Genomic DNA, 25174 nt, shown 5'->3' on the forward strand with positions numbered 1-25174 from the left:
AATTTTTTTTTTTTTGCATCTACTGAGAGGATCATATGGTTTTTCTTTAGCAGCTAATATGGTGAGGTATTAATTGGTTTTTTGAATGTTAAAGAAAGCTTGCAGCCCTGGCCAGTTTGGCTCAGCGGTTAGAGGGTCGGCCTGCAGACCAGAGAGGCCCAGGTTCGGTTCCAGCTAAGGGCACGTACCTCAGTTGCAGTTTGTCTCCGGCCCGGATTGGGGTGTGTGGGTGACAACCAGTCAGTGTGTCTCTCTCACATTGATGTTTCTATCTCTCTCTCCCCCCCTCTCTCCCTCCTGCTCTATCTAAAGGTAAATGCAAAAATGTCCTTGTGTGAGGATAAAAAAAAAGAAAGAAACAGAGCTTGCATTATTGGGATAAACCCAACTTGGTTATGTTTTATTATTTTTTATATAATATTGAAATTCACTACTGAAGCCATTGATAATGTCTAAAGTTTTCTTTGTGAAAGGTTTTAAATATAAATATTCCTCTTTAATAGAGAGATATTCAGTTATAAAACTTCATGAGTGTTCTTTGATAGTTGTGTCTTTCAATACATTTGTCCATTTCAATTAAGTTGTTGAATTTATTGGCATAAAGTCATTCATAATATTTTTATTATTATTCTTAATATCTGTAGTCTCTGTAGGACTATCAATTCTCCCATTCTTGATATTGGTAAATTATTTCTTCTTTTTTTTTCTAGGTAGCCACACTAGTACTTCATCAGCTGTATTGATTATCTCAAATAATAGCTTTTAATTCCATTGATGTTTTTGCTATTTTTTTCTATTTTATTTATTTTCCTTTAATTCTTATTTTATTATTTCTGCTTACTTTTAGGGTTTTTTGTTTTTCTCATTTCTTAAGCTGCATGATAAAATTATTACTTTAAAATTTCCTTTATTTCTAATGTAGATATTTAATGCTATAAATTTCTTTTTCAGTACCACTTTAGCTACATTCACAAATTTTGATACTCCGTGCTTTTATTTTCAGTCAGTTCAAATTATTTTTTAGTATATGAGAGAGTATCTTACTAAAATCACAAATGAAAACAGAAATCTCAAGATGGAGAAGGTTATGAGGATACAAAACAACAGTGATCAAAGATCTTTACAATAATTAAATCCAAATTGATATGATAAACACATTGGTAGAGTTCAACATAAATATTAAATAAGGGTTCATTAAATAGAAGGAATGTACTATGAGTAAAATTCTAGTAATAGTCCAGAACAAAATTTTCTAAGTGATTATCAGCAAAACCTAAGAATAGGTTGGGAATGGGGCAAAAAGTTAGATTATTTTAGAAATTACAGCACATAGGTGTAGGAAAGAGAATAGAGAAGAAAAAATATTCTGAAGGTCTAATTTTACTGGAGGAGGAGGGAAATAGAGTGTGTTAACGGAGGTTAAGAATTGGAATCTTATTTTCAAATAATCCTAGAAAACTATGTCTGATGTTTAGAGCAGGGAAAAATAAAGTAATGATGGATGGAGTGGAGAAATATCACAAAATCTCAAAGTTCACAAGGGGAAAATGGAATGAGTAGCACTGTCACCAGACCAACAAAATTGAAAAGAAAATAAGGCAGCCACTATGGAAAACAATGTGGTTTTCTCAAAAAATTAAAAATTGAACTGCCATTTGACCCTGTGATCCCACTTCTAGGAATATATCTTAAGAAGCCTGAAACACCAATCAGAAAGAATATATGGACCCCTATGTTCAGAGCAGCACTATTTATAATTGCTAAGATCTGGAAACAGCCCAAGTGTCCATCAATAGATAAGTGGATAAAAAAGCTGTGGTACATATACACAATGGAATACTATGCAGCTGTAAGAAAGAAAGATCTCTTATCTTTTGAGACAACATGGAGGGACCTGGAGAGCATTATGCTAAGCAAAAAAGCCAATCAGAGAAAGACAAATACCACATGATCTCACTTATTTGTGGAATATAATGAACAAAATAAGTTTATGAACAAAATAGACCCAGAGACATAGAAAAGAGTATGATTCAGACTGACAAACCTCAGAGGAGGGGGGTGGGGGGGTGGGGGGATAAGATAAACCAAAGAACTTATATGCAACAAAAATAAATTAATTAATAAAAAATAAAAGAAAATAAGGAAACAAAAATGTAAATAAATATAAAAATAAGATGAAATAGTTAAAATCAAGCATGACTATCATTACTATAAATTATATTTGTCCATTAAAATGTAAACTACCCAATTATAGTTTTCTACATTACAGATTTAAAAATAATTAGGTATAGGCTATTTAATACAGGCATTTTTCTCTAAAAGATCATTTTAAAAAGTTGAAAATAACAGGGCAGACACCAAAAACATGATCATCAGAGGAAAAATTGATAAATTGACTTCATTAAAATGAGAATCTTCAGCTCTGTGGGAAACTGTGAAGAGGATCAAAGGCAGACTACAGTCTGGGAGCAAATATTTGCAAATCAAAAATCCACAAATACATGAATATAGAGTATATAAAGAACCCTCAAAACTCAACAATGCAAAAACCAAACAATCCAATTAGAAAATAGGCAAAAGACACTAACAGACATTTTACCAAAAAGGATATGCAGGTGGCAAATAAACACATAAAAATCTGTTCAATATAATTAGCCATGAGGGAAATGCAAATTAAAACCACAATGAAGTATTACTGCACACCTATCAGAATAGCTAAACATTTTTTAATAGTGATTACACCAAGTTCTGGTGAAGATGCAAAGAAACTTTCTCTCTCCTACATGGCTGGATGGAATGTAAAATGGTACAACCACTCTGGAAAATAATATGACCATTTATTATAAAATGAAATGTGTGTTTACCATATGACCCAACAATTACACTCTTGGACATTTATCCTAGAGAAATGGAACCTTATGTTCACAGAAAAGCCTGTACAGCAGTGATCATAACAGCTTTATTCATAATAGCTAAAAAGTACCAGCAACCCAAATGTCTTTCAGTCATTCATCAAACTGTGGTACATCCATACCATGGAATACTACTCAGCAATAAAAAAATAAAAAAGAGCTATTGACACACAGAATAACTTGTATGGATTTCAAGGGAATTATGGTGAATGGAAAAAGCCCATCCCAAAGCTAACATACTGTATGATTCCATGAATCTAACATTCTTGAAATGACAAACTGATAGAGATGGAGAACAGATTAGCAGTTGCTAGCGGGAGAGGGAGGGGGATGGCCTTGGCTATGAAAGGGTACCAAGAGGACTTGTGATGGCACTATCTTTATCTTGACTGTGGTGATGGTCACGCAGTCTACATGTGATAAAACTGCAAAAAACTAAACACATATGTGCACACACACACACAAATGAGCACATGTAGAACTGGTAAATTTGAATAAGACCAATGGATTGTAGCGATGCCAGTTACCTGACTGTCATATCATACTGTAGGTATACAAGATGTTATCATCGGGGGAAACTGGGTGAAGTCTGTACAGGCTCTCTCTCTCTTATTACTTCTTATAACTACATTTAAATCTACAATGAACTCTGTTAAAAGGTTTTTAAACAGAAAATGAATGAAGAGGAGGGCCTGGAGGTAACATGCAAAATAATGAATAAAATGCGGCACCTCAACATTGTGGACTATTATGCAGTTATTTAAAAGAATAAATTATAGCTTATCATTTACTTGGTAGAATTTTCATAAGGCTTTGTTGAATGAGAAAAGTAAGGTTTAGAAAAGTGAGTGTGATATGATTCTAGTTTTATGAAACCATTTCCAAAAGTACTCCCATCTATACATATCAAATACATATGCATATATGTGTGTGTGTATATATATTTGTACATATCTGTGTGTGTTTGAGAAAGAGATTTGTCAATGGGTAAATATACATGAAAGATACACACTAGTTTATTAACACACAAGTGAATTTCCTTGAGGAGTTAGTGTGGAGGGACTCAGGGAAGAAGTAACCAAAAAAAAAAAAAAAAAAAAAAAGGAAAAAGAAAAAAAAAATACAGAGAACACTAAAAATAATAACAATGGACATGTATGCAGTTGTGTATATTTTGGTTTTGGTTTTGTAAATTTTTTAAAAGTTTAAAAATTAGTCTTATTATTTTAATTTCATTATTCTGTAATTGTAAATTTATTGAGATGTGATTTATATATCATTCAGTTCAACCATTTGGACTGTATAATTCAGTGGTTTTTAGTATATCCACAGACTTGTGCAGCTATCACCACAGTCAATTTTAAAACATTTTTATCACCCTAGAAAGAAACCCAGTATCTATTAACAGTCACTCACCTTTTACCCACAAGCCTCTCTCCCTACCATGAGGCAACCACTAATTTACATTCTGGATTTGCCTATTCTGGATATTTCATATAAACGGAATGACACAATATATGATATTTTGTAAATGGCTTCTTTCACTTAATGTTTTCAAGGTTCATCCATGTGGTAACATCTGTCAGCAGCTGGTTTATTTGTATTGCCATACAGTATTTATCCACTCAGGGGTACAGCCTTGCCCATGTGCACAGTCATCCTGGGATGACAGTGGTTATAGCAGAGTTCTTAGTCTCTTCTTCCCTAATCTTTCTTTTAAGTTATATGCGTCACTTGGTATCACACCCAGATATTAGGCTCCACTAATTGCCAGCTTTTTGCTCTACTGATTTTGACAATTTTGAGGTATGAATTGTTCCAGAGTCTGGTCCAATTGAATCTGGGCAAGAATAGCCTTTGAGACCAACCTTTGAAGTTTGTTATGACCCCAAGAGGACATTTCTTAAAACGGTCTCTTTTCCTGGTTCCCTAAAACTAGCTGGCCTACAACTGAGCTTGTCCTAATGGACCTACTAGTCTTCTTTTATACGTATCATAAATATCTCCATTGTTTTAAATAACCCATTTGGGCTTGAACTTCCTCATACTCTGTTTCAAATAAAATCAATTTCTTAGGTTAGAGCTTTATTGCTCTCTGTACTTAAGGACTGACTCTCCCTTTTGGCAAGGTCTTTGAACCACCGTTCTGGGCCCCGGGCCGGGATGGTATCGTCAACACCCCTGGTCTTACATCTTCTCAGCTTGCCGTCTGGGCATGGAACCTCAGCCCTGTGATGAGGCTGCATGAGGGCAATCAGATCCTCACTGTTCCCAGCCTGCCAGAGGGATAGAGCCTTCTCTTTATGAATGGGGGTGGATGAACAAAGGGATCCATGGCATCTCAGCCACACACACCAGATATTTAACCCCTGCAACTTGGAGTCAGAGGGAATCAGAAATGTTACTGGCCTGCCCCTTTTGGTAAGATACTATATCCCAAGGAGGGGAGCTGGGCTGAGACAGAGCCCCATCCTCTGGGGCTTACACACACAGAGCGGAGTTTCTTTCCAGCTGAGTTGGGGATGGAGTCTTTCTGTTCTTACCGAGTTTTAGTAGATTTTCTTGAATAAATATTTCTTCATCCTCTGTATGTTTTTTGAGACAACTTCCAGAGACTCTAAATGGTTGTTTTGTTTTGTCTGTGTTTTTTATACAGCTGTGTTTGTCTGGTTTGGGATAGGGTCCATGGAGCGCTTTACATTGCAACTCTGGAAGTAGAACCCCCAAGATTATTTTTTAAATTTCTTCAAAAAAAATTTCCTGGTTTCATCCACACTCTGAGCTTCAAATCCGTTATCTGTAAATGGGGACACTAATCCACACCACAATGCTTAGGACATAGTACCCCAGAATAACCGAGTTTTCCTTTTTTCCCTCCCTTATCTCACTTTTGGAACTTAGAGAAGTTCTAGTTGAATAAAGGTGCGTGTCCAATAATGTGTGGATATGCTATACGCATTCTAAGACTCCAAGGAACTGGTTCAAGTGAAGTGAGAAATATACTTAAATACTATTTTAAAAACGATCTTCAGACCCTGACCAGGGTTCTTTTAGAAGTTTTGCTCATGAGGAAATACTTTAACTAAATAACTTGAACAATAGGACTCAAGGTCCTTTCTCCTTCCTCCCTCTGCCTCATCACCTCTCCCTCCCCCATTCTCTCCTAACTCACTTCCCTCCTGAATTATAACCTTTCACCAACATATGAGAATCACGTACTGAGTAGAAATTGAATGATTGAACAGATAAAAGAATAAAATTCAATCCATTTGTATAATGATTGGTTGAGTGACTAGAAACCAGTGTTCTCTCTGAGCTAAGTTTTTATATAGCATTCTGAAACTTGAAAACCACCCACCTCTCCAGATAGATAGATACATACATACATACATACATACATACATACATACATAGTCTCTTTCTATTGAGAAAAATCCTGTGAAAGTCGTTTCCATTGTCACTTATTCATTCATTTAGCAAGGATGATTTCATGCCTGAGATGTGTGTGGCACTCTTCTGTGTACTTCAGCACAGGTGTGCATCTGAAGAGATGAGACAGGATGTGAGGAGCTGGCCAGTCGGCATGTGTCTTACCAAGGGGTGTTTGCTCACTCTTTGTGTAGCTCATTCACCTACTCATAGCTTAAATTGATCAAGAGGAACAATATGGATGTGACCCTAGGAAAGACTGCGATTAATACTTCACTCCACCTCTAAAGCTGTCCAAGGACAAATAATATTTTGTTTTTAACTTCTCATACGGGTAATGTTAAGCAACCAGAGTCTCTTAAAATTGATTTTTAGACTGTTACACAATTTTTTACCTTCTTGAAAGGTCTAGAACCAAACAAGGACAAATTCTAATCAAGTCAAAGAGAGGATGAAGATGATAAACACAAATGCATCTGAAAACCTTATTTAGAAATGCAACTATCTTCTTTTATAAAGAATTCAGATACTTGGAAGAGATTTAAAAACAAAAATAAAAATTTAAATAGAAACTAGGAGGATTTTATGGAGTTTGGATTGTGAAATGAGAGTGACATTATTTGGTTTAGCAGATACATACTGATTTCTTACTATGTGCAAATTAGGAAAATACATTTCTATATTCAAGAAATCAGTTTTGTACACTAACAACTATGGTAAACAGAAAATATTTCTTATAATTCAGAACCTAAAAATGCCACTTACGACACATAAGGAAGAGATTCATTCCTGGTAGGGGAGATTAGAAAAGGTTTCATAATGGAAGTGTCATCTAATCCAAAGCCAATAAAGGGACAGAAATGTGGGGACATAAAAAATCAACTGAAGGCCCTGGCTGATTTGGCTCAGCGGTTAGAGCACTGGCCCATGGACCGGGGAGTCCCAGGTTCGATTCCCACTAAGGGCATGTACTTCAGTTGCAGTTCATCCCCGGCCCTGGTTGGGGTCCTGCAGGTGGCAACCAATTGATGTGTCTCCCTCACGTCAATGTTTCTCTCTCTCTTCCTTCTTCTCTCCCTCCCGCTCTATCTGAAGATAAATGCAAAAATATCCTCGGGTGAGGATAAAAAAATAAATAAATAAAAAATTTAAAAGTATGTTACAGGCTGCCTTCAGAGACTGGCCGGTAACCCACCTGATGGAACACTGGGGAAAAGGAAATAAAAGTGGGTTATTTGTAGTCAATCATAAAGATGCCCCGAAACGTTATCAAAGAAGTTGAGAGTTTATTTTGAAGCTAACTAAAAACCATGGAAGAGTTTTGGAAAAGGAAGCAACAATCAAAACAGTATCTTTGAGAACTTATTCTGACACTCACATATAAAATAGATTCTTTAAATGCCAGAGGCAGGAAGACCAGCGTAGAAGCCATTGCTGCGTTAGGCCAGGTGGTCTGAACCACGAGAGCAGAATTCAAGTCAATCCAAGTTCCGTACACGTGAGGCGGGACATAGACTCAAGGGAACAGGTGCCGGAGACACTGCGGTGAGGGAGGGCTGGGACCTGGGGACCGATGGCCGCAGTGAACGAGAGAGTCTCTAAGATGTTTCGACATTTAACGTCTGTGTGTCAGGGAGGTTGACAGTGTTCTTACAAAGAGAAAGGAAACAGGGAAAGATAAAGTTTGGGGAAAGCAGGAAAATGATGTTTCATTCATTCCATAAAGATTTCTTGAGCACTTGCTATGTGGCACTGTGGTAGGGGGATGTTTTAATGGTACAGCACTCTGTGAGAAGGCACCGGTCCCTGTCTGTGGGACTCCAGAGGCAGAGCGGGAGCCAGTGGCTCCCGTCAGGTAGGAAGTGAAATACCTTTCTAATAAAGGGAGTCTTCTTGGTAAGCAGTGAGCGCTCCGTTACAGGCAGTATTCAAGCATAAGTGAGCCGATGTTCTTCCAGGTACTGTGACAAGGGGTCCCTGTGCTTCCCCACCTTTCTGTCGGTTCTTCCCCAATCTTAAGTAAGAGTCTATCTGTTCTGATGATCTAGTCCTGTGGGTTCTATTATTAATCTCTCGTTTCTCTCAATTATTAAATAAATTACTCAATCTGTCTGCCATTGAGTGAAACTCACACATTTGCATCTGTTATTCTCGAATTATTTTTGGTGAGGGCTCCTCTTCTTTATTACAAAATTCTACCCAGTAATGTTACCTTTCTAGCTAATTTGGAATGGTAACGCTGGTAGACTGGGTTATAAATATCAGAGGGGAAAAGGATTTCTTGTGCCTAATAATATTTTTGTTTGGAAGGAACCATGCAAACGAGGAATGATGCAGTTTCTGTATTTTGCAGTAATTCAAAAATGAAAAAAAAAAATCTCAGAGAGGTTCCTTTTGATACAGCACGTGAAAGAAAGGGAATAATTATTCTCCAAACACTGTAACGCTTTAGATCTGAAACATTTATCTCTGCTGCATTTTGAAAAGAAAGAGAGAGGGAAGGGAAGAAAAGGAAAAAGGGAACCTGTAGTGAGCCCCCCTATAAGCTATAGTTAAAGCTTTGCATTTCCTGGTGTCTTTTGAAACGTAAAATCTCCCAACAAATAGCCCGGTAATGTATAACCCCTATGAAGATTCAATTCAGATTGAAGCACTTTGGTTTGCTTCTGAATCTTGCTATTTTCTGCATTTGTTTTGACTGCTCTCATCATTCAAGATTGACGCTTGGATGGGTGTGTAGGAGGAAGCAGCTTACAGCTTGCAGACAAAAAAAAAAATCTGCCTTATCTGATGGCTATTATTGAAAATGCGAGGTGTAGCCCGGGCTGGGTAATGAAGGGAAGCGAGCGAGGGGGAGCAGGGAGCATGGAGCTGCATACTGATGAGTGTAGGAGTACTTGATAAAAAGAATTCTGGCTGCTGGCCGTGCATTGCTCATTGTGGAGTACTCCAACAATCACATAGAAGGCAGACCAGCCTAAGCCGACAGCTTGATATGCCTTCTTCTGCTGCCTGGCTTTGGGGGCTGTATGACGTACTGGTCGGTAGTAAAGATTAATATGTAAGAAATGTGGAGCTAGGATCAAGTCATACTCCACAGCCTGCCTGGCAAACTATGTTTTACTTCTGACTTTGCTCTCTCGCTGGGAACACTAATCTGTCAAGCTGGCGGGCTCCTTTGATAGCAACTTCCCCAGGAGCATGATGTGGCAATGCCACCTCTCAGCCCAGGACTACCGCTATTACCCCGTGGACGGCTACTCCCTGCTTAAACGCTTCCCTCTTCATCCTCTTACAGGACCCAGATGCCCTGTCCAAACAGTGGGACAATGGTTGGAAAGCATTGGGCTACCTCAGTACGAGAACCACCTGATGGCTAATGGATTTGACAATGTGCAGTTTATGGTAAGACGCTCTCTGTGTCCACGGAGCTGCCTTTTGTCTGTCTTTGCTTCTTATGTGTCTTACACGGCTCAGAGGCAGCCCGGTTTGCAGCAAAACCGGTCAGTTTTATATATGTAACTGCATCAGGAACTTAGGACGGAACTTACTGTGTACATGTAGACACTTGCTGAGAAATGAGATCTATAGGCATCCATATGCGTATGTATTATATGAATGAACCGGTGAGAGGGCTATTTATAGGCAGTGAGAGAAGATTAACATGTATATTCTCCCAGTCATTCTTTGTGTGGTTTTTATAAATGTGCAGTCTCGGGATACCCAGTTCGAGGGTAGCACTGTTCAGTTGATTCTTGATTCCTAAAAACAGAGGATTTCGTCGGAGCAGCAGCCGTTAGTGCTTAGACAATTTGTTATGTTTACGGCGTGGAGATCATTTCTTTCCTGATCATTGTTCGATGAGCAGTTTAAATTGTGCGGACGGCCGTGAGCTCCTTAGCAAACAGCCTCAGAGGGTCAGCGATGGAGAGCATTCACTCACTGACACACGCTGATTGAGGAGTGTTGAAGTATTGTTTGTTTAGGCAGAAAACGAACACTTTCGTCAGTTAGCTGTCAGTATTTAGAATGAGAGGTGAACGGACCAAGTACATGCCTGTACGTCCGAATACTGTTCTGCGTGCAGTCCAAACCCGGTGTGTACAAACTTCTCACTGTGGTGAACATAGGTGAAGAAGCAGGGTGGGGAGAGGTGCAGACCCATGAAACAGCTTCCTAATCATCTTCAGACCTCCCCCCGTGCCCATCCCTTCCCCTTGTTAAGCTACGTCACTGTCCTTATCACCTTCCTTAACTTTTAAGGTCCCATGACACAGATTGCCTCTCCCTAAATCGAGAGAGAGCTTCATAGCATAGGCATGTAGCATACCGATGTTGAAATCATTAATAGCGATTTCTAAATAAAATGCTGGGACCAACACCTGAAGCACATTAATACCAGAATTGCTGGCAAAACACTCAGAGCTAGTTCTGTCTTTTTATCTTCACGGGAGATTATTTTTCTCCAAGCCTGACCTGACTATTGCAGATTTGAAAATTACTCAAATTGTTCAACTTCTGCCCCTTCTCTAAAAATGGGTATGCCTCGTGAGCTTTTTTAAAGACCTCTTCACTGCTTCAAGACAGAGGAGCTCTGAGTAATTGTGTACATAGAACTCTTTCCGAACCAGTTTTTTATGCAGTGAGGTATGCAACTACTGTTATTTGTCTCCCGTTTAAGAAACCGTCACTGATTAGACAGGCACGATACTGTGGGTACTGAAATCGGAAAAAAGTGAGATTTCCTCAGTTGCCAGGAGAGTCTTAGGACACCACACAGATGACACCAAGAATTAGAGGAACCATCAAACAGAATGAAAGTCTTTGTGTAGGTACTTCTGTTTACTGCTCATTTTGATAAGTATTCCTTCTCCTTATCTCTACTTGAGATACAACTTTCCCATCCCCACTCCTCAAACCTTCATCCAAATTTATTCTGGTCCCATGAGAAGTTAGGTAGGTGTTTGGATTCTCTGGAATATTTGCTGCTTTGAAAGATTTTAATTCAGCGTGCTCTCCCTCTGAATGTTAGACACTTCTCAGCAAATATAACCCTTTTTTGAAAGGTTAATCAAACAGGTTTCAAATAAGCATTTGGAGATCATAAAAACATTCATGAATGAACTATGTATGAGCACTCCAAAATATATCTGGGAGGCACAAATCTGGTACATATGATCTTCTCCATAGGTTATTGTTTGTATTTTTTCAATTCCAAGTATTTCAAGTATTGTGAATAATTTCCCAGAAATTAAGAAAACGTGGTTAATTCAGACAAGTCAGACAAACTCTTTCTTCATAGGACAGAATCAATTTTAAGAAAAAAACAAAAAACTTTGAATTGTCATTTAGAGGAATTCGTTCATTATGAAAATGAAGCAAATCATAAAATGGTGTCATCAATTATTGCTTTAAACGCTGCTATCTACCATTTATTTGCTACTACCACCATAGAAAATCAATTTCTGCCTTTATAAAAACTGTTTATTGATCTCCATAACCTAATTCATGTCATTATGAGCCTAGTTAAAGTCCACTAATGTGATCAGCTCATTTTAAGAAACAGATTTCATTCAGGTGGTGAAAAATCTGTTAGACCTGTTCAGTCCCCACTCAGTGCATATTCTGGCTTTTGTTTTTCTTGAAGCACATTCTGACCTGCATTTATTCATCCTGTTGCCTAAGCAACAAGCACACACTCCTATTAACTATGATGTAGTGCAGGTCTTATTAGCTTTTTAGAGCAAGACAGTAGAGACTTCAAAAAGATATAATTAATGTTAGTTAAAACATCATAGTAGTACATCCATGCATAGGAATACTTTACTTAGGAAACAGTCTCAAGAGTTAAATTTTCATTTAATCAGTATTCCATTAATGAATGGGAATATAAAGGGTCCATATAAGTAACTTTCAAAGTACTTATTGAAATCTTTAACAAAATGTTTTGCTCACTGTTCTGCATACTGTCACACACAAACACAATATATGAATGGCTTATCTACATCACTATGCTGAACTTTAATAAAGATTTCTTACATCAATTCCTAGACGTGGTTAGAAAAGAAGGACCCCCATTTATTTTTTAAATATCTGTAATTATTTCTTCTCCTTTGGTCTCGTATACTTAACCTTGATTTTATTGATGTGTGAATCTGAAAGTCAAAATTCCAAACTTTTTCTTTATGGATCTGGTTCTGCTTTGCAGAAGATTTGTGCCCACATTTTTGATCCTTCTGTATCTTTAAATATATAAGAAAAATGGAAACTGATATAGCCAATGAATAGCTACAAAAGTATATCAGGTCACATAAGACTTTGGCAAAGTTGGGTCTATGATGTAGTCATAAGCCCCTTCCACACAGACTCCTTTGTCAAATGACTTCTGCAGGCCCCCACTCTACCTGACTCCTTTGTCAAATGACTTCTGCAGGCCCCCACTCTACCTGTTCCTCCCTGTCCCTCCCCGTTGATCACACACCAGCCCCCTCCGACTTGGCCATGCCTGCCCGCCACTCGCCAGCCTCTGGGAGTGCAGCGCCGGCCCTCTGACATCTCACCTATTTTGCCCAAGTTTGCAACATATAGAATGTATCCAAGTTTCAAAGTTACTAATTTTTTTCACCAAGGAGTTTAGGTATGAAATGATTACCATACCAAATGCACATATTTATTTATTTATTACATATGTTTCTATCATCACTTCCTTTTGTCCAACGCTGATGACTGCTTCCTTATTTTTAAGTCTCCAACTGTCTGTTCTTGTCTTGACGACTGCTCACTGGTTCTCTCCTATCCTTCCCTTCCCTCTTTCAGCCTCAGAGGTCTCGCTCAGTTCCTGCCGCGTGTATGTAGCTTTCCTTGAGGACCCCAGTCCCCAGCAGCCTTTCTGTTCTCTGAACTCGTGTAGCGGTTGCATTTGGTATGCAAGTTGCCTTTGGCATGCCATTATTCACTCTCTAGAATTAGGGGTCACCTTTTCACTCGTATGTGTCTTGTTCCCCAACCACACTGGAAGCTTCAAGTCCAAATTCTGTGTCTTCGATTTTCTCTATTATTTTTTCTGAAAGATTTGTCAGTCTTATTTTTTTTTGCCTTTTAATTTTATTTTGTATTAGTTTCAGGTGTACAGCTTAGTGGTTAGACAGTCGTATACTTTACACAGTGTTGCCCTCGATATTTCCAGTACCTCACCGGGCACCATACATTATTGTTGCAGCGTTATGGACGGTAATTCCTATGCTTTACTTAGGTCCCACCCCCAGACTGTGTGTATTTCGTAATCCCTTCACCTCTTTCACCCAGCCCCCCAGCCCCTGTCCCTGTCTTCAGTCTCCTTGCTTCTCTCACAGCTCCTAGCTGTATGCACATAGAAATCACCAGAAATACCAGCTGCACAGCAGACTGTTGTAGATGGGCCTCCGGCCTCCTTGCTAACCTGGGAGCCTTGTTTTGCCCGTGGGAACAGGGAGCACTAGTACCCTTCATTCACTCATGCAACAAACACTTCTTTCCTACGTGCCAGGGACAGTGTTAATTCCTAGTGATGTAACAGTGAACAATATGTGACCCTTGACCTCAAGCAGGTTACAGGATGGCCCCCAGACCTATCCTATGAACACTGCACTCACATTCCTTCATTTGCTCACACACGTGTGCACACACACTGTATCACAGGGATCTTGCCCCTCATCCTTTCATATACTCACCATCCTTCAGCATTTTACTGACTAGTAATTGCTTTTCCGGCAACACATTATGGTAGGCAATGAAGAGAAAAAATCTATGCTAGTGTAGAGTAAAGGAAGATAAAAATACTGATAACATCCAAACACTGGCAGTGTTGCAATAGATCTATAGACCAAAGACTGAACTAAGAAGTTTATATATCACTTGGAGGAGGACCGACTCATAGCCTCAAGAGGGTAACTAGCTGACAGTTGTATTTGTAAATGCTAATCAAAAAGGGGAAAGCCTTGGCCGGGTGGTTCGTTTGCTTGGAGCATCATCCCGTACGCCAAAAGGTTGCAGGTTCAATTCCTGGTCAGAGCACATACCTAGGTCGTGGATTCGACCCAGTCTGGATGCATTCAGGAGGCAGCTAATCGATGTTTCTCTCTCACGTCTCTCTCTCTCTCTCCCTCTCCCTCTCTCTCTCTCTCATTCTCTCCCCCTTCCTCCTTCCCTTCCTCTTTCTCAAAAAATCAATAAACGTTTGCTCAGGTGAGGATAAAAAAAAGAGAGGAAATGAAATTATACCAAATTATCTTTATTTAGCATCTACTGTGTTTCTAGCAATTGCCATCTAGGTTGATTAGGAATGCTTTGACCATTATTAAAATGTTCAAAACCCAGCCTTTACTGAGTAAAAAATAAAAATACCAGGAGCCTTATGTAAATTGGCAATTTTGTACACTTGGGTGAGTAGCACCATAGAAGACTTGCTGAAGGTCAGAGAGTAGTGCCTGGTAGACTCGGAAGTGGAGCCGCGGAGCCCTTAGAAGTCATTCCGTTGGAACAAAAGATCTGAGCAAGATTCATCGTACAAGTATTTAACTGAAATTTGCCCCCATTTTTGTGATGCATTTTACATGCTAATGGGCTCACTTCTGTTTTCATCTTTTTGTTGTTGTTTTTGTTAATCCTCACCTGAGGATATTTTTCCATTGATTTTTTTAGATAGAGTGGAAGGAAGGAGGGAGAGAGAGAGAGAGAGAGAGAGAGACATTGATATGAGAGAGACACACTGACTGGTTACCTCTTGCATAACCTGCAACCCAGGTACATGCCCTTGTCCAGGAATCAAACCCGAGACCCTTTGGTCCTCTGGCCAATGCTCCAACCACTGAGCCAGACCATCCAGGGCATCTCTCTTTTCATCTTTGACATAACTTTTCTGTAATAAGAGCACCATTTGTGGTTGACCTGAGAAAATGACCTTTTAAGTATCTTAGCATCAAATCATGATCCAAGTAAGAAGTTAAACTTGTGAAGAGAAAAATTAATTATCCCTACAGGGTAAGACTAGTAATCCCTGTGATGATTTCTTGTTTTAAATGTTATTTAAGAAAATTGTATCAAGTTACTGAGATTTAAAGGTACAAGAGAAAAAAAATACCTTCCACATTCTTTACACCTTTCTGTTTCTGACACAGGCAAGACTCTTAGTTGAGTGGGTTGCTGTATATTGAAAGCACAGCTGTAATTTTTCAAACTCATTTAGGCCAGTAGTTAACACCTCCACTTTTGGAAAAAAAAAAAAATGCTGTTTTTCAACGACAGGCATTAAAATCTGTTGTATCCAAAAGAGGGATATAAATGATGATGGAAGGAGACTTGACTTTGGGTGGCGAACACACAATACAGTATTCAGATGATGTATTATAGAAGTATACACCTGACACCGATCAGATTTTACTAACCAATGTCAGCCCCAGTAAATACAATAAAAAATAAAGAAATAACATAAAATCTGTTGGTATCCAAGAGTCAACGCTAGGAGGGAGTTATTATTTTTCTGGACAACAGCTCAATTGCAAACCTGATAGGCAACAGCCTCGACGTGGTGTAAGAGAGAGAACTAAAGAAAGACTTCTCATTTCCCCATCTCACTTCTCGATGCAGTTTACTCATCTGTAAAATCAATCTAATAAGGATCTGGGAGCAATGTTCTTTGGGCTTGTTATTTAATATTTTGAGCTCTTTAAAGATGCAGGCTACACCGCTGGTGCTGGCAGAGCTATTAATTCTTTGTGTAGATCTCATTAGCCCTGCAAAGACACTGATTGCTTGTGCCGTAGAAAGTCAGACATGAGGGCATGTTCAGGGGTGACCACCTTTGAAGAATGGCTTTCGCAAATGACAGAGCCACAGGTGTAAGCTGGTGATACAAAGGAGAGCCTTTCCGTCCACCTGGAAGTTCCTCCGATTACATTTTGAAGCGTTGGAACGGGCTGCAACTCCAATCACGAACTCGCGCTCACATGCATTGGCATTGGATTGAGTCGGGCCCATGTTTGCATAATTTCATCGTCATTGTTGCTTCTGAGGACCAGGTATTTCGGTCAAGGAATTTACTTCCTGAATCGGAAAGTGCATCGAAACTGCTGAATTACAGACTCATTTTAAGAAAGCCAGCCACAACCATATTTCTTGGCTTCTTTAAAAAGACTGTCTCTCCAGCAAGCGTTCAATGGCAACGACCCTCATTTTCTCACTTCTGGGCGTCTTTGAACCCTTATAATCCGGCCCGCTTCCCAGATCTTCTGCTAAAATCGTGCTCTTTTAAGTCAGCGGTGACCTGCTTCTCGCCAAGCCCTCCCCCTTTCCCCTCCCCCACTTCATTTCTCTTTGCCCTCTTTACAATGTCGGGTTTTTACTAATATGCACTCCCTTATTGATAGTTATTGGGGTTCTGTGACATTACACTGCCCTTTCCAATCATTTCGTTTCTCCTCCTGCCTCTAAATGTGGGTGATGCTCTGCCTGAGCATCTGTTAGGGGGATAATTGGTTCTCAGGGACCCAGAGCTATCCCTGCTCTTCACCGCTCTGCGTGGCTTCCGCTGCTGTCCAGCTACTTCACAGATATTTCCATATACGTGTGTGCACGCAGAGCGTTTAGCACACAGCTATCACAGAATGGATGGCCAACAAATGTTAAGTATTATACAGCCCGAGTGACCTGTCTAGAGCACACCTCCGCTGCGCGCTACCCTGCTTAAAATACTTCGTTGTTCTCAATCACCTGTGGGCGATTATATGTCTAAAGTCCTTCCGATGGCTTTCACATGCAGCATCCTTGTGACTGAGCCCCACTTCTCCTCCAGCCTCCTCTCTTGCCATTTTCTTCCAGAGAACCGGGTGGTTTTCTTTCCTTGCCTGGCCTTTGCATGTGCCTCTCTCTGCCGGGAATGACCTCCCTTCCCCTCTTCATGCCTTTTAATCCTTTAGTCTTTGGCCTAGTTGTCCCTTCTTTTCACTGTCACGTCTTCCCTGACCCTCCAAGTATGGGTTATCGTCCCTGCTGTGGTTCCCTGTCTTACCACGTATGTTACCATATTACCGAGTGACTGTCCGCCTGCCCGACCACCTGTGCCGCACGCATGCACTGGAACAGGGGCTGGGACCTGCTCTGTGGAGAGCCAGCCGGCAAATCCTTCAGGCTTTGGAAGTCGCGGGCTCTCTGCTGAAATCTTCAACTCCGCCGCTGTCGTACGAAAGCTGCCATACGTGCATGATGAGCATGGCTGTGTTCTAATAAAATGTCATTTTAAAAACAACAACAACAACAAAACAGGCAGATTTGGTCAATGGGTCACAGTTGGCTGCCCTCGCACAGATTTTTAATTCCTTGAGCATTAGAAACACGCGTTGATCCTCTGTGCCTTCAGTTACAACCCGTGGCTTGCACGTGTGGACACGGTAACCATTTGATGAAAGGAGGAAGAAGAACAAACACGAGTGGGAGAAAGGAAGGCAAGAAAGGCGAAGGAGGGAGGGAATCAGGCAGGTGGCCACAGCGAGGTTCCTGAAGGCCTGTCAGGTTAAGGAGAACCCAGACAATAGCTGAGGGTATGCAGACATCACAATCCAGCCTTCAGGAACCTGGCAGGGGCTAAAGAGGGTGTTTTTGCTCCACCAATCAGCATGGAGTATATTTTCAGCAAGGGAACTGCACGGGCACAGGAACTAGGCAAACACAGCTGCAGAGGAAGCCCGTTGTTCCCTCTGTTTGGAATTCCTGTCTCTCCCTCTTCACCAAATTGTGCAGCATTGTTCAGGATTCAGCTCAAGAATCACTTCCTCCAGGAAGTAGTCCCTAATCCATCCTGTGGTGCAGCTGGCATCACCGCCCTGTCCCGTGCACTCCTGGCCCTGTGCTGGTCCTTACAATATTGCATTGCAGTTCTGTTAGCTGTTCAGATGTCTGCCTCCCACCCTAGAAAGTGAGTTCCTTAGAGGCAGAGCTCAGGGTCTCGTGTACCTTTGTATTCTAAAGCCTAGCACAGTGCCTGGCATATAGTAGCATCTCAGTAAGTACTGATTGGGTGGACTTTTAAGTACTATTCAGTTTCATTTAATTACCCCATGAAATTCTTACCATCCCCCTTCACTAAGTATTACTATCCCCAAATTTATAAATGAAGAGAATGAGACTCAAAATGGTTTAAAAAATTGCCCTGCACCACCTGGATTGCGAAACCAAATCAAACCAGGACTTTAAAGTCTCTGTTCCAGTCTCTAAGAGCACATCATTTCATCATCCCACCCTTCCTTCCTTCAGCAGATGTGCACAGAGCCCCTGTTCGGTTGCAAATGCCGGACAGGACACTAGTCTCGTCCTCGTCCTCAGCGCACTGCCAGTTTGTCCTACGTCTGGTCGTTTGGGGGACTTCTTTCTCTTACTTCTCCTTGCCTCCCCACCTCACCCCATGGCTGCTGGAGAGAGCCTCTGCTGTAACCAGATCAGAGCCCTCGCTGCCGCACCAACGTAAGCCTTCACTTTCGCTCACGGTTTCCCTCCCACCTAGCACCGCCTACGTCCTCCGAATGGCCTACCCAAGAAAGACCCATCCCCAAGGCCTTCGCCCCCCCTCCTGCTCTGGGGGCCTTCCTCTACTGATGTGGGCCCTGCCCACCTCTCCGGCGTCATTCATCTCTACCCTCGTGAGCTGTGGCCATGTTGGGTGACTTACAGTCCTCCAGCTGGACCACACTTGCTCACAAACCCATGTCTTTGCACATGTCGCATCTCATGCACTGTTCTTTGCCCAGGACACTGACCCTGGATAACTGTCCTTCAAAATCCCAGCTCAGAGGTGCCTTCCGGAGAGTCTCACAAGTTCTCTAGGATTGCTCAGCTACCCTTCACTGGCCTCCCATGGCTCCCGGCACACACGTCCATCGGAGCAGGCTCTCCATTCAGGGCTGAACTATCTGCTTCCTTAGCTACCCCTTCCCCTGAGCGAAGGGGCAGTGTCTTGTCCTGTGTCATTCTCCTAGTCACCAGCACATAATAGGCCCCCGTATCGTTTGCTAGGGCTGCCGTACAAAGTGCCACAAACTGGGTGGTGTAAACAACAGAAATGTATTGTCTTGCAGTTGCGGAAGCTAGAAGTCCAGATCGAGGTGTCAGCAAGGTTGGTTCCTTTAAGGGATATGGGGGTGGTGGTGGTGGGGGGGTTATTCTAGGTCTCTCTCCTTGGCTTGGAGATGGTCCTCTTCTCCCTGTGTTTTCTCATCATCTCCCCTCTGAGTGTGTCTGTGTCCAAACTTCCAATGCTGTTTTCAGTTTACTTTGCAGCCCTGCTGGTTTCTAAATAAATCACATTTATAAGAAATATTCATTTGTTTGCCATCCTTATGGTTGGTAGCTAGCTGATAGAAGAGTCCCAAGGGAATAGATGATTCGATCAGTAGTGTTTTATGGGAAAGGAAGATAATATAACCAAGTTAATACAATAACTATAATTTATCAGACTTTGTTTCACACTTTTCTGCATACATTATATTTACCTCTCTCACAAATGTTACAAAGTATGGAGTGTTATCCCAGTTTTACACGTGACAAGACTTAGAGACTAAATATCTAGCCCCAAGCACTCAAGTATCAAGTCCAGGTCAGTCGGAGTCCAAAGAGAAAAACTATTTCTTGAATATGTTGCTGGGGCAACATAATGTAGGTGAACTGAGAAAGGTACGTGTTCCTGGCAGACAAAAGTAGTGTAGGCATTTCTTTTTCCTGGAAGGATGATTACTCCGAGGAGTACCAGGAGGGGAGGCGAAAGGAGAAACACCTGTGCCATGCAGCGAGTAGGCAGTCCAGATGAGGACACTTCCTTCCACACACAGGGTTATAACTTCCAGCTGCTCCTCCAGGTCAAGTCTGTGCTCAGACACGGGACTTCTAGCGGGTGTCACTCTGTGTGTACAGGCGACTGCGTCAAACAGGAGCCGTGTTCACGGAAGACGCGCTTCGCCCTTCTTCAGTCTAATCCTTTCTAAGGTGTAATGAGTTGTCAGGATGAATTGCTACAGATTTTTATCCATAAGAAAACTCAAGCTGGAGAGACATAGAAACAGTACCTTGCAGGTCATTGCGTACTTGTCCCTGGCATCCGCCCAGACTTCCTCATCTGGCCTGTGTGCACCGTGCACAGCACAGGCATTGGGAACTATCCACCCGTTTACGAGCATGTGATGTCAAAGAGCATGGAGAAAGAAGAGCCCTATGTCTCTACTTAGAAATCACAGAGGCCTATTAGGAAGAGAGAAAAATATAGTGAATAGTTAATACAGGCCCCTTAATATCAGGTCATGGATTTCTGCCCCTTGAGTCCACAATATTAAATTTCAGTTGGCTAAACTTTTACCTTCTGTCAGACTGAGCAGAGATGATTAGGATTCATAACCGAAGCAGTGTGGAACATCTTGGGTGTACAAGCCAGTGTCTGTTTAGATGGCTGGCAAGAAGAATTAGGTTTGTCCTTCCAGAGTTTTGAAGGAGATCTCGGAATAAGAGGCCTAGAATCTAAAGTATCTCAAGTTTATTTGACAGGATTTATACATTATTTTATCAGAAAGGAGGGGCGCTATAAAGAAGGAACTAAGCGTTTAGTATTCATCAGGCCTGTGTAATTACAGAGCCTGTCTAGCTGTCGGCCAGCTCAGCACAATGCACAGCAACAGACAGGCTGGCCAGCATCTATCTACTCCAGAAATCCCTCACTCTTTCACAAGGAAGCAAGCAAAACATCATTCATACCAATTCAGTCATTTACAAACTGCAGAATAAATACCAACGCGGCTCTTTGGAGGGGATTTGGATGAAGGCTATATTACACAGTCAGAAAATGCAATTCTTCCTCGTAAGTAATTATTCTCGGTGAAAACAAGAAAACCCTATTAAATTCCGATTGCACTTTGCAGCCTTCAAAACTCTTACACGTCTATTATCTCGATTACTTCAGGACACAATATAAATACGTTCTGTTTTCAGTTCCAGCGTAAGTGGTATGACATTAGGCCATCTCTGAGCAAGCCAGATAGGACCTGATTTTTTGAACTCCCTCCCACAATCCTGTGTCTGCACTAGATGCTACCTGCTCATTCTTCTCTTCACAGCCAAGCTTCTCAAATGTCTACAGTTGCTGGCTTGCCCTTTAATTCAATACAAACAGGCCTCAGTACAATTAGCCTCTGTCTGCAGCCTGAAATGATTTATAAATGGTGAGTAGTGACTCCTAATCCCCAAATACAGTATACTCTTTCCAGTCATTATATACTATCTTTCTGTGGTCTGGCTACTATTGACTTCTCAGCTTCTCTGTCCTTGGCATCTCCTGCCCCAGTAGCCACCATTTCTCCAGTTCCGTTGTAGACCTCTCTACCTCTGCCTGTCCCCTAAGATTTAGTCCTCTTCCTCTTCTCTTCTCACTATACACATTCACCTTAGGTGACCTCAGTTATGCTCAACAAAGGCAGAAGTTATTTACTTCTTATATTGTACTGACTCCTCACTCTTCAAGTGTCTGAAAGTGGAAAGGTCTTTGCCCCAAGACTTGTTTCATGAGAAAGCGATCAATAAGGTCAAATGATGAAGAGATGAGACTGGAGAGGTAGCCACTGGACTTGGCAACTTAGAGGATACTGGAGAGCTTGGCAAGAGCACATTCAGTGGAATAAGAGGTACAGAAACCATAATGCATTGGACTGTATACGTAGAGTAGACAACCCTTGAAAGATGTTTGAGAATAAGAACACAGAAATAAGCAAGTCGCTAAATGGTGATGTGGAGGTCAAAGAGAAGGGGAGATGGAGTCATGTTTGGCTATGAAAAGGAATAATCAGGTAGAAAGAGATATTATATTAGAGAAGAGGAATTGGATGAATGAATCAAGTTTGGGATCCAGAGACAAGTAACAGGAAGGAAGACTGAAGGGATGGCTACCATGTGATTTGCCTATCGGTTGATGAGAACATGGAGGTATGTATGTTTCCTCTAATGGTTTCTATTTTCTAGCAAATTAGGAGACAAGAGTGCGGATGGTTTGAAGATGTAAAAGATATTAAAGAGACATTTCAGAAAGTAGGAAACAGAATTTACTGGGAAAGGGACCTATTTGAGAGTTGTAACCGTTTTGCTCAATAGGAATTGGAAAGATGATTGCACTCTGAATTGCTCCCACTGTCTTGTTCCTTCTCCTACTCATGCTGGCCACTTAACCTCTGTGAGCATCAGTTTCCCAAGTACACACAGGACATCGTACCACGTGGTTCACAGACCGCTGGTGAGAATTAGATTAAGGCTAGCTGTGTGCTTTCAGTAGGCAATGAATCATGACGGTGACAAGATTGCTTGTGCCATTTAGCTGGTAAAGCCACTTTGCAATTACTGACAGCACAATGATACACAGAAACTGCTACAAGGCGTCACCGCTCTTGCCCTCATGATACATTGGGTACAAGGAAAATGTTTGCATGATTTATGCTCAGAACATCGAAATACCCCAAAGCTACCTATCTCAGTGACCTTATATCAAATAACTCTGAAGGAAGCTGGGAAGTTATATCACCTTAATTCACTCTCGTCACCACAGGCCTTGATTCATTGACTGCTTGTACACAGAGAGTACTGATCCTTGTAGGCTCAGTGGCTGTGCAGTGCAGTGCTATTGGCAGAGTACTGTGGGACTTCCAAGGACCTACATTGCATCTTGTGCTTTCCCTAAGGAACATCCAAGGACACCCGCCTGCTTGCTCACAGCAATAAAATGGTCCCTTCACTATGGTTGATAAAATTGTGATAATTAATTTTGATGAGAATGTTTTAATACCCAAGCGCCTAGTGGTTTTGTCCTCAAGTATAACGAGGAAACTTGCATCCAGACTATAAAATATATTAGCAAATACTATCAAGTATATTAACAAACACAGACGATGAAGACTGTAGCGTTTTGAAATATAAATCTGTATGTTTCAAATCTGAATCTTCTATAATGTGTTGACAATCTAAAGTAGAAAATAGATGAGCATTTGTAAAAGGGCTCCCAGGAAAATCTTTGTGAATTTATTCATTCTTCCCTAAGGAAACACCTATGGAGCACCTACTGTACTCATCAAACAGTGCCAGTTGTGGTGGAGACCAGAGAGGCATAATCCTGGCTCCTGTTAAACATCCTGCAGTCTACTCGGGGAGCCAAGACTAGCATACCTAACAGCTAAATAGCAACACACGTTCAAGTAGCAATCAAGGACAACCGTGCAAATGTTTTCACAGCATAGAATATAACTATGGGAGAAACGAGGGTTAGGATTTATGAATTCCTATGAGCCCTGAGAAGGAAGAGATGTGTGTGAGCTGGATTGATCAGGGAGGCCTCTCTAGAGGAAGTGGGCTTGTGTGGTTTTTGTGTAAACCATGAAGAACAGGACCAATGAGATAAGATGGAATGGAATCATAAACACAGATGGTGAGATTGCAAAATGCATGTAGTGTTTGAAGAACAAAAGAGATCCTGACCTGACAAGAATCCTAGCAATCATGTAGCGCCTCCGTGGAAGACAGTGTTACCTACCTGTGAAATCGCGTTCAGACGCTACGCACGCACCATACAGAAAGACAGATTACTGATCCATCACTCGCCCAGATGGCAGCGTGCACGTGTGCGTCACAGACAGACAGCCGGGGAGGGTGCGCGTGGCAACATCTGCCTGACTGAGTGTCCTTCTATTTCTAGATGATCTTGAATAACATGAAGTTACTTGAGTTACATTAGGTGTTTCTCCAAACAAGCCCATCTTTCTGAGGGCCTGTGTCTTGCCTCAAAGCCAATAACACGTCTGCTTTTAATAGTTTCATATCATCTAAGATACCTGCCTCTCCTCCTGAACTAAACATATCCACCCGTTAGATTCCTTACTTCTTCAAAGATGTTTGCTGCTCTCAGTTACTGTCATCCAAAGGCATCATCCTCACGTTCACCTTGGAACCATGACTACTGTCAACCTCCTCATCTTTAAAACTTAGCTTGTTGGAAACCTTCCAGATATTCAAATTAAGAAACATTTGCTTAGCCCTGGCCAGTTTGGCTCAGCGGGTAGAGCGTCAGCCTGCGGTCCGGAGAGACCCGGGTTCGGTTCCCGCTAAGGGCATGTACCTCGGTTGCAGTTTGTCCCCGGCCCTGGTTGGTCGTGCGGGTGGCAGCCACTCGATGTGTCCCTTCACGTCGATGTTTCTCGCTCTCTCTCCCTTCCTCTCTCTCCCTCCCACTCTATCTGTACAAAAAATGGAAAAATGTCCTCGGTTGAGGATTAAAAAAAAAAAAAAAAAAAAAAAAAAGAAACATTTGCTTAGCTGCCACTCACACGTGTCGCACATCATGCGAGGTGCCTAAATACTAAGATTGATGATGATGATAATGATGACGACGATGATACACTTGTATAGTGCTTATTTTCCAGGCACTGTTCTAAGTATTTTACATATAGTAACTATTTTAATTATTTTGGAATGAGTAATATACTCAGTCCCCTCCTCTCCCGAAGCTTACGGTGTGCTGGAGAAACAAACATGAAGACTGTAACTGATCGGAATGATAATTCAGTATAGGGTGGAGGCATTCCAAACTAGCAACTCAGGACAAGTTCCCTGGAAGAGGTCAGGTTTGCGCTAACTCTTGATGGGTTGGGAAACTCACAGCCTGACAAAGGCTGAGTGACAGGGCAGCCTTTCAGGCAAATGGGACAGCATGTAATTAGCAGAGAGACATCCAGTAGTTTGGGTCCAGTTTGGGGAGCAAAGGGCAAAAACAAAAAGAGGCAAAACGTAAA

General features: G+C 41.3%; 1 protein-coding gene across 22 annotated transcripts in view; it reads left to right on the forward strand.

Moving 5' to 3' along the window:
* ANKS1B (ankyrin repeat and sterile alpha motif domain containing 1B) overlaps positions 1-25174 on the forward strand; it is a 917777-nt gene that overhangs the window by 529689 nt on the left and 362914 nt on the right. For 8 of the 22 annotated variants that reach the window (XM_036250952.1, XM_036250951.1, XM_036250955.1 and 5 more), the window contains exon 1: positions 9269-9746. In XM_036250952.1, the coding sequence (XP_036106845.1) occupies positions 9543-9746 (204 nt within the window). In that variant the 5' untranslated portion in view covers positions 9269-9542. Of the gene's footprint in view, positions 1-8952; positions 9074-9103; positions 9229-9268; positions 9747-25174 lie in introns of those variants that run through there. The other 14 variants (XM_036250945.1, XM_036250946.1, XM_036250947.1 and 11 more) reach the window with 4 other exon arrangements.

This window comes from Molossus molossus, unplaced genomic scaffold (genome assembly GCF_014108415.1).
Source record: "Molossus molossus isolate mMolMol1 unplaced genomic scaffold, mMolMol1.p scaffold_m16_p_10, whole genome shotgun sequence".
NCBI lineage: Eukaryota > Metazoa > Chordata > Mammalia > Chiroptera > Molossidae > Molossus > Molossus molossus.